The following is a 10,949-nucleotide window of genomic DNA, read 5'->3' as shown; positions in this document are numbered from 1 at the left end:
GCTAAATTTGGGCTTTTCGGCCCAACGAGCCCAAATTGCGAGATTTCTAAGATGGAGGGGCTGAAAAGGAAGTTTTCTGTAAAACAGGGGGTTTAAAGTGTATTAAAACCATTTCAAAGGTCAAAAATGTTTTTCAAATTCAAAAAGGATAAAAAATGTAAAAATTTTCTATTTTGGGCCAAAATTGACAAAGTTGCGAAATTGAGGTTTCTAACCGAGAAACTTCATTTTGGAAGGACTTAAGTTGTTTACAAAACAGATTTGGGCTAAAAACGTCTTCTCAACATGTTATGATACTAAAGTGTCAAGAAAAATGGTTCAAGGACTAAAATGGAAATTCTTTTATATAAAGGACTAAAAGTGTTAACTTTATAAAAGAAGGGTTGTAAAAAGATAAAAATCTTACTTTTAAACAAGCAAATCCCTTAAGACAAAATATGAGATCCACGACTACCGGCGAAACGTAATAACGAATACACATTCAACAGCCAATATCGTTATCAAACGAATTGATTCGGTCTCGAATCAAAAACAAAACAAAAATCAATAAACCATAGTACTTCAATAAACACGCGATAACTACGAGGAGTCAATATTCAATCTTTGGGCTTGAAAGTTCTAAATCATGCTTGTTGGGCCTTGCTAGCCCAATAGCATGATCTTTGGGCCCGAAGGGGACGCGCTTACATGTTAATGGGCCTTCTATGACCTAATTCCATGTAAAAGGACTTTCAATAGCTCTATCGTGCTGTTGGGCCCCAAGGGCCCATTAGTACTGCTAGCGAAGTCGAGAAGTCAAATGCGAGTCAGGCTAAGTGCCTTTCGCATTCCTAATAGCCTTGAATGACTTATGGAAATAAAGGAGGCTTCTTACCCTCCTTTCTCCTTGGTTGTGGGGCTATGAGAAACCGAGTAAGCAGATTCGTGACGTTAAACAAGAGAAGTCACGGTGGTTGGATTATGTGAGTAGTATGGACGACGCCTCAAGGATCGTTCATAATTTGTAGTTATAAACTAGTCATTTTCAATAATGCGTGATTGTAACAACTCACAACCCTTAATTAATCCCATGTCACCTGGGTAATCAAAAACAATCATCGTATCGGTATAACAATAAACAAGTCATGTAATTTATGCATTGAGAAAACATCGGGTTTTCCCGGGGAGTTCAACATTTTAACCTATGTGATGTATGCAAAGTTCAACAATTATTCATGTTTTCAAAATCGACAAGCATATTTACGGATCTTCACACTTTTTTTTTTACAAATACTCTTTTCAGAAAATATCGGATTTTCTGGGTTTGCAATCTTCACAAAAATCAATTTTCCATAACATTACTTATGAACTCACCAACATTTCATATGTTGACCGTTTTCAAAATAACTTGTATTCTCAGGTAACAGGTAAATAGAAGAATATGTATCAAGTTATGTCATGGTGTTTTGCTTAGATTAATGATCAAACGGTTTATGTTATGGAATTGTAATGTTTAAAACAATGTACTGAATGTAAACAATATCAGTTGTAATATTTCAATGCATGGTGATGAAAGATGTTATGATTCATGTATAATCATTGTAATGGTATTCAATTAAGTCACAATAGCCCACGGACGTTTCCGCCGTCTGGTTCGGGGGTGTGACAAATACTGGCATGATAGTTGTTGTAGGATAACTCGACCAGTAGAATGTAAGTATCCCGACTCCCTCCAACATCTAACACACAAGCCCACAACATATCTTCGAGCATCTGAATCATCCGCTCGCTCTGAACATCGGTCTAGGGATGATATGTTGAACTGAAGTGCAACTGAGTACCCAACTCCTCATGAAACTTCTTCCAAAAACTAGAGGCAAAACGAACATATTGGTTCGAAACTACGAAAACTGACAACCCATGCCAACCCACCATCTCTCGATTGTAAATGCTGACCAACTTTTAAGTAGATATACTCTTGACGATCGGAATGAAATGTTTATTCTTGGTTAATCTATCAACAATGACCCAGATAGAATCAACTATTTGTTTCGTCCTTGGTAGCTTTGTGATAAAATCAATGGTAATATCATCCTACTTCCAAATGGGGATAGGTAAAGGTTGCATCTTTCCATGAGGCATATGATGCTCGACCTTGACTTTCCGACAAGTCAGGCACCACTCCACAAACCAAGTTATCTTCTTTTTCATACAGGACCACCAATAACTCAGCTTCAAATCTCTATACGTCTTTGTGGCCCCGGATGGATCGAAGACTTTGACTTATGAGCCTCTTCTAAAACAGTCTACCTCACCCCACCAGTAGTCGGAACCCAAATTATACCACGCCTACTCAACAATCCCCAACCGTCTCTAAAAAAATATAGGAATCTGCCCCTGATCCCCTCTGCCTTCCGATTCTCCATTTTAAGTTCCTCTACATGAGATTTCTTGATCATATACAACAAAGGCGAAATAATAACCATCCTTAGACACACATTCCCAAAAGATATACTCACTGAATTCTGGCTCAAGACGTCGGGCATTACATTGGCCTTCCTAGAGTGGTACATGATCTCGCAATCATAATCATTTACTATATACAACCATCTCCGCTGCTTCATATTCAAGTTTAAGTGGTCCATCAGGTACCTCAGACTCTTGTAATCACAACAAGCAAACAAGAAGGGGGACTCGACGAGTTGCCCTAAAAACTCGATGAGTTGGATCGGGTTTCACCGCCTTCTGAATATCAAGTGAACTCGTCGAGTGGATGAAACAACTCGACAAGTTGGCTAGGGTTTGATCAGGTTGTCTAGACTCGGTAGGAACTCGACGAGTCACTAGATACACTCGACGAGTTGAGATTAACATGGACTGTTGACTTTGACTTTGACTAAGGTTGACCAAAGTTTAACGCACTTATTAAAACATTAGAATTTAAAAAAATCGTATCATTTTCTTGCAGCAGGAGTTCTGAATTCTGAATGAGTATCCCTTCCAGATGCTTGCTCTAGACGAGCTTTGCAAAAGGGTCTGGTCAAAGAGCGTAGGTATAAATTCTAAATTTTTTTTATTAACGCTTTTGATGCTGAACAAGATAGCAACATAGTTGTGTAATATAGTTGAGCAGGACGTTTACAAGGATGTTGACAAGGCTATAGAAAATAGATTTTTGATAGTTGGCTTTAAAGTTAAAATAGTCAAAGAAAATATTTAAGAAAGGTAAACTTTTGACGAGTCTTTATATGTCATAATACCCTTAGTTTGTTGATTTAGTAAGCTTTTTGGTCCTACGTAAATGATAACTTTGTTACGCAATTCCTTTTGCCGATTCCATTTTATATATATTTTTTGTAGTATATATTCTATATTTTCTCATTGAGAAATTGAATGTTTGAGTACATCAAGCCATCAAACGTTCTCTTAATTCCTTAGCTCAAATGACATACAAGTCTAGGAACTCAACTCATCAACCACATCAAAATTGATAAAATAACTTCAGAAAGATTTGAGTGTTACATGATCAGTTCAAAACTTCTCTTATAGATTTTTGACATCCCCTAATATCTTAATAAATGTATAAGAGCAACTAAAAACACCCCTTACCCATCACGACCATTTTAACGATTATGATAGAAGGCATACTGCCAAACGAGTAGACCTGGCAAACGTGTTGTGTCAAGACATTAAACGGGTTGAAAGAACTTAACCCTAATACGACCTGTTTAATTATCGTGTCGTGCCGTGTCCACCCGTTTATTTCTGTGTCTGTTTCATGTCAGTTTTTGGGTTAATGTTTAGATCTTGTAAATATATTGTGTCATGTCGAGTTGAAATATTTTAAATGTTGGAAAGTAGGAGTTGTGAAGACAAAAAGGAAAAGTGAAACACTGAAGTTATGAGATGAAATGATAAAATTTATAGTAAGTTTAGAAGAAAAAATGAAAAGAGTTAAAGTTGGGGAGCAAAAATAGATGGTAAGAATGACTAAAATTAAGTAACTTTGAAAATTTAAATATTATTTCTAATTATTGAGTTTGGTCCACTGCAAGTCTATAACATATAATATATTTATAAAAATATGAACTCTATAATAAATAATATATAATTAAACGGGTCATATTCGACTCATCTTCGAGTTGAAAAATCTTGACCCTAACCCTACCTGTTTAATTATCGTATCGTGTCAATCCATTTACATAAACGTGTCGAAATCTCTGATCCTAACCTGCTAATTTCGTGTCGGGTTTTCGTGTCGTACCATGTTTTGCCAGATCTACAAACGAGATGCAAGGGTGGACGAGGAAGGTGAGTGTGAAGGGTCCATAACTCCATAATAGTAATAACGTCAACAATAAAGGGTGATACCAACGTACATGTCATCAAAAATCCAACTATTTGTCCAATAATAAAGAGGGATTTTTTTTTTAAAAACGTTTTCTCTAAACTTTTCTTTTTATGACGGACATAAACATTTTGCAATATCTCAAAGATTTGAAAGTAACTATTAAATTGCATATGAATTTAAAACGAGTAACCGCGTTAACGGCGGTGCGACGCCGATAATTTGTATCACATGCGACGTGGTGCTGGACAGCCCTAATTTTGACCTTATTTATTAATAATCCTTCTTCCCACTTGATCTCTCTCCTCACCGTCGATCTATCAATCAACAGTCAAGATTCTTTCTCAGATTTACTAAAAGTGTAATTTACATTTGGGATCAAGATCTATGATAGTGGGCCCCACATCAAGTAGCTGTTGGCTAATCAGACATAAGTCCCTTCAATAGGTACGGTTGATTGCCGAAAATCACCAATCCTCCAATCCAACGGTCCTAAATAATCCTCGTGAAAAACAATGCAGCAGCAAATACCATAGGGCAATTTCCCAGATCCAACAACCCCTTTTTTCACACCTTATTTATACTTACACCCCCTTTTATTTTATGGATTTAATCTTGTCTTTCATGAATTTTTATGCTTACCCTAAGCTTCTTTCAACAGACCAAAATGTCAAAACAAGTAACCACTTTTTTTTATTATTTTTATTTTTTTATTTTTTATGTTTTATGTTTTTTTATATTTTTTTTATGATTACTTATATATGTGACAAAATGTCTAAAATTTTAAAAAAAAAACAATTAGATTATGATAAATATATGTATTGTCTAGTGTCTACAAAGTATTTACTCTAAAAATGTAGCTTCATTACCACATTACAAATCAAGAAAAATATCATTTCATATATATATATATATATATATATATATATATATATATATATATATATATATAATATCTAAGAAAGAAAGGGGAAGAAAAGAAAAAAGCAAGGAAAAGTAGAGAAATCAAAGCTTAAATGATGTTTGGTAAGTTGTTGTCTTACATAACATCACACATATTCCTATTTAGGATGGTATTCACACGTGAGATATCTCAGATCATGTCAATCTTTCGGATGTCTACAAGCACGCATACCATATATCCTAATGTCTTGTTCAAAGGAAAAGTCTTTCTTTTTTAGCTATGTTGCAACATCAAATGATATGTGATTATAATTAACAACTTATATTCACTTGATACACGAATAAAATGAATATGACATTATAAAATTGAGTAATGGAACCTTTTATGTCCATTGAAGAGATTTGATGGTTTTGGGTTGCAATTGGATTTATAGAATCAAAAGGGACTTCAAATCTACTAATGAAAAATGATGAAGGATGTAGAGTGTAAGATTTAGATATTCTTTTTAATCTTCGTAAGCCGTCTTTCACATCTCTTTCCCTTCATCCTTCCCTCTCACAAACAAGGAACTCTGGTTCGTCTCTCCGGCCAGACCTCCGTCGTCGTCTTCCTCTCTCTACACCTTAATACACCGTCGCAGAGTTTTAGGTACGAGAGAAGAGAAGATAACGGAGGAGAGGAAAGGAGTTAACACAGAAAAGGATTTCAAGATGCAGCCAACCAACGGCAGCGGCGGCGGTGATTTGACCCAGCAACAACAGCAGCAACAGCAACAGTGGTTGGCGATGCAGCAGTTCCAGCAACAACAATGGTTAGCGATGCAGCAGTACCCGGCGGCGGCTGCGTCAATGGGGATGCACCATCCAGCGATGATGTACCAACAACCACCGCCACACTATATGCCTTATCATTATCAGCAGCAGCAGTATCAGCAACAGCAGTCGCAACAATCGCAAAAAGGCAATCAGATTCAGACTTCGAGCGAAGATAATAAGACGATCTGGGTTGGCGATCTACAGCACTGGATGGACGAAGCTTACCTTCAGTCGTGCTTCGCACAGACCGGCGAGGTTAGGGTTTTGACTTTTTATTCCGCGTTCTTTCCATTATTGTGTTACGTTGATTCTTTATTCAGTGAATATGTACTTTTGTCGTTTGCGGAATGTATTTTTTGTGAATTGAAAAGCCAAGAGTACAATTCGGTAGCAGGAAGCGATTTATTCTTCTCATTCCAAAAAAAAAAACCCTTTCTCACCATGCCAAAACTAGTAGTCTTCATATGCAAACATTTTATATCTTTCGTTCCATATAAATCCCAAAGAAATTAAGATCCTTGAAGGTCCTCGAAATTGGATTTCTGCGTTTAATGCCCTAAACTTTGCAGGTATCATCCATAAAGCTGATTCGCAACAAGCAGACTGGTCAATCAGAGCGTTATGGATTCATCGAGTTCTTGTCTCATGAAGCTGCAGACAAAGTCCTTCAAAGCTACAATGGAACAATGATGCCAACCACAGATCAAGCTTTCCGATTGAACTGGGCTAGCTTTAGTACCGGAGAAAAACGTGCAGAAATAGGCTCAGATCTTTCTATATTCATAGGAGATTTAGCTCCAGATGTTACTGATACAATTCTGTATGAAACATTCGCTGGTAGATATCCCTCTGTGAAAGGTGCCAAAGTCGTTGTTGATACAAACACCGGGTGTTCAAAAGGGTATGGATTTGTTAGGTTTAGCGATGAAAATGAAAGAACAAGGGCTATGAATGAAATGAATGGTCAGTATTGTTCAAGTAGGCCTATGCGCATTGGTGTTGCTACCCCTAAAAAAGCACCTATTCAACAACAATATGGACAACAACAATACTCATCTCAAGGTAAATCCATATCTAGCATTCCCAACTCATTTTAAAAACTGCATTTGTAATGGTTGTGTACTTTTAGCTGTGTTATTAGCTGGTGGAAATGGTGGATTTGGTGCTATTCCTCAAAACTCTCAGTCTGATGGAGACTCCTCAAACACAACAGTGAGTTTCATCGGTTCTTTCGTGAGTTAATTAGCATTGCTTTGTTTTACTTTACCGAAATGTTTATTATTATTTTTTTTTTATAGATATTTGTGGGGGGACTTGACTCTGAGGTTACTGATGAAGACTTGAGGCAAACATTTTCTCAATGTGGAGAGATTTTATCTATTAAAATACCTCTAGGAAAAGGATGTGGTTTTGTGCAATTTGCAAACAGGTAATTATTTATTTATTTATTTATTATATATAAGAAGATTTGGTTTTTGCTAATGAGGTTGTTTGGATTTGTGTATACAGAAGCAGTGCCGAGGATGCAATTCAGAATATGCATGGCACAGTGATAGGGAAGCAGACTGTTCGTATATCGTGGGGTAAAACGCCTGCTAATAGACAGGTATATATTTCTTTCTTTTTATTGATTGGATTCTTAAATTAGATTGATATTGATTTATAATATAGATATTTAAGTTATTTAAAAATTCAATGCTTTTTGATAAAGTGTATTTTTAATATTTACGATAACTAGGTTAATACCACATGGGTGACAAATTGAAATAACATAAGTAATAAAAGAATAGACAACAAAAATCTAATCTATGTATATAAATAATTTATTTTGATTATGATTGCTTGATAGGATAATTTCTGGAGCTATTGAAATAGAAAAGATGTTGAGTCAAATTTATTAGAAACTAATAAATGTAAGAGCATTAATTGTTGATAATCCATTTAAGGTTAAAGAAGATGCTTAAGATGTTGTAGTAGGTTGGTGGCTATTTAAAAAAAAATAAATAAATAAATAACTGTCTACATCTAAAAGTCAAGTACTCCCACAAAAATTTATTAGTTATTATTAAATAGTATATGCGGTAGAATTTAAAACTAGAAAATATTTATGTTACAATTTTATTTTGTAAAATAACTAGAAACATTTATTATAACGTATGACTTTTCTTGAGCATTTCGTTGTTGTAATGATTCTGATTTGATGCTACTTGAATTATTTAGGTTATGATTATATAATCCACTTTAATTTAATGTCGAATAAATGGGGACCCAAAATGATATTTTATGATTTTTTTTAAAACTTTCTGTATGTGAAATGACAGAGGATGGGTGGTTCCAATGGAAACTACTACCAGAAGCAAGGTGGTTATGGTGGTGGTGGTTATGGATATGGTGGCCAACAGACTCAAGATTCCGGTATGTATGGTGGTGCAGATGCATCCACTTATGAATCAAACGGGTACAACCACCATCAGCAGCCTGTGAGCTGATGTTCCTCGAATTTATTCAAAGTCTGAACACCATATGATAAGATTTTAAAAACCTATTAATGTTCCTTTTGTGGGATATATATTTTTCTATGAATGTAACTGGAATTTTGTGAGCCATTCTTTTTCTATATTACTGCTTAAAGACAGTTAATTAATTAGGATATTTAAGCTTTTGATTCTACTTACTTTTTGTGTTGATAAGGGTTTTGGAGTTGCAAGTTTTAGTTTTGAGTCGTTCCTTAAGGTAGGTGCCCCGGATTTGGTTTCTTTAATCGTATATATAAAAGTGATTCCTCCAGTCCTTTGGGCCTCTGGGCATTACCCTTTAAAGATTTGTAGCTTTTGTTGATAGATATATGTTTCAGAACTTTTTTTTTTGGTCTACAGTATGCTTTATCTATTGAAGTTGGACTTTTACTTTAATTTGAGCTAGATACTTTATAAGTTAGTTTTTGGAGTTTACAAGTACTTCCATATGCTTTAAAGTTGCAGAGAGTACAGCTTTTCTTTTGTTCTTTTGTGTGATTTGGATGAATTTGAGTTGGTTGTGCTACATATAATTTCCACTATATGATGGATTAGTAGCTTAGAATCCAATAACAAAGAGTTCTAGTCTTCTAGATCATTTAGATTGGTAGGCCTAAATATTGTAAGATTTGTCTTTAAATTTGAATAAAATGATAAGATAAATAAATTGAGTGCAAAACACCAAATTTTTTAAAACGATAAGCTAGAGTATAGGAAAAAACAAGGGTAACTTATATCATTCGGCTCTTGTATAGGTATCAAAAAGCACGTTTAGTTTCTATTTTTAAAAATTAACTCGGACCGTTCTTATATTTGTTTTTTCTTGCACGTTTAGTTCCTATTGACATGAAATTATTATATTGCCCTTATTAATTTGTTTTTATGTTTTTCAATTCATTTATATTACCCTTAATTCATTTATATAATTATTTTAATTATTAAAATAGTAGGTCCCATTCTCTTTTATCACTCCTTCCTTATCTTCCTCTCTCTGTTGAACCAGTCCTTTAATTGCAGTGAGAGCTTCAACACCACCGACCATTTGCAGCAATCCGGCAACCATTTTCGAAAATCGCCACCACTAGTGAAAAATACCCGATATCAAAATTAATGTTTAGATCCCAAAGCAAACCTAAAACACACACACATACACACTTGCTTGGAAATCGTTTCGACAAATCCCAGAAAAATGTTTGAAGTTCTTGAGTTCCAGATTCAAGAGTATTGACAGAGTGCTTCAAGAAACACTTGAAAACGTTTTGACAAATCTTATAAATCGCTTATAAAATTTTTGGAAAATCAACCATCTAGATTTGTAACTCATTCCCATCGATCATCTAGATCTATAAACTCGTGCCCAAAAAATTAGTTGAAGAAATTACTGAAATCATTTGGGAGAATAAACCTACAATAAACCCTAGAACTCTATGAATAAGAACACGAAGTTCATCCATGGCAAATTTAGAGCACAAAGTTTTGATGTTCAATTTTGTTTTCTAATTCGGGCTTGTGTGTAGCTTAAGTTTCGGGTTTTGATTCTTAGGACATACGATGATGGATCAGAGAGAGAGAGAGAGAGAGAGAGAGTTTGGGACGGTCGCATTCATTTGCCATGGATGAACCAGTGAAATCTAGAACAACACCAAATATGGTGGTGGTTTCAGGATGATGGTTTGGTTCTCGTGATGTTTTTCGTTGCCATTCTTCGTCTTTCATGTTGTATATAAGCTTTAGAATACATATTAGCGGAAGTGGTTTTCAAAGGATTTAAGTGGCAAACCACTGGTTTTCGGTGGTGTTTGGAGGTGTTGGTGAGCTAAGACGATGATACGGCGATGTTGGTGGGACCGTTTACCTTTTTAAATAATCAAATAATAAATAATCTAGAAAAAGAATAATAATAAATGAAAAACAAATACACTAAGGGTATTATGAACATTTTAGATCTAGCATGGACTACATTTGAAACAAAAATGCATATCAGGGACGATGTGTGCAAGTTTGAAGCAAGCGAGGGACGGTCTAAGTTAATTTTTGAAAATAGGAACTAAACGTGCGTTTGGACATATGCACGAGGGATTGAATGGTGTAATTTACCCAAAAAAAAAAGTAAAACAACCAAGGGTGAACTCATGACAAAATTTCTAGGGCTATGAGACCGGTTAGAGCATCTACACCAACACTACCATTTAAATGTAAAGTTGTTGTACATAAAGGAAGTTGTATTTGGCTCCTAGGGTGTGATTGTTTATGAGGTGGTATATGTCTGGTTTAAACACCAACCGGTATATATATCACATAACATATATGAAAGAATCACACAGACAACTAACATCCTAATCATAATAAACCATGGGTCAGCATTAGCGCCTTCGACCAGCCAAGTG

The 10,949-nt window shown here is 35.2% G+C and overlaps 1 protein-coding gene across 2 annotated transcripts; it reads left to right on the top strand.

Annotated features, from left to right (window-relative positions):
* Positions 1-5,744: 5,744 nt before the first annotated feature.
* RBP47B (RNA-binding protein 47B) lies at positions 5,745-8,720 on the top strand. Of its 2 annotated transcripts, none has more exons than XM_078995550.1 (6): positions 5,745-6,301; positions 6,616-7,108; positions 7,188-7,258; positions 7,345-7,475; positions 7,556-7,652; positions 8,368-8,720. In XM_078995550.1, the coding sequence occupies exons 1-6, from the start codon at positions 5,942-5,944 to the stop codon at positions 8,533-8,535; spliced, it is 1,320 nt and encodes a 439-aa protein (XP_078851676.1). In that variant the 5' UTR covers positions 5,745-5,941; the 3' UTR covers positions 8,536-8,720. The 2 variants fall into 2 exon arrangements, with proteins under 2 accessions (XP_078851676.1, XP_078851675.1); XM_078995549.1 differs by having other exon boundaries at positions 7,176-7,258.
* The last annotated feature ends 2,229 nt before the right edge of the window (positions 8,721-10,949 follow it).

This window comes from Lactuca saligna, chromosome 5 (genome assembly GCF_052625555.1).
Source record: "Lactuca saligna cultivar CGN05327 chromosome 5, ASM5262555v1, whole genome shotgun sequence".
Taxonomy (NCBI): domain Eukaryota; kingdom Viridiplantae; phylum Streptophyta; class Magnoliopsida; order Asterales; family Asteraceae; genus Lactuca; species Lactuca saligna.
The sequence above is the reverse complement of the archived record's forward strand: the minus strand, read 5'-3'. Positions and strand labels throughout refer to the sequence as shown.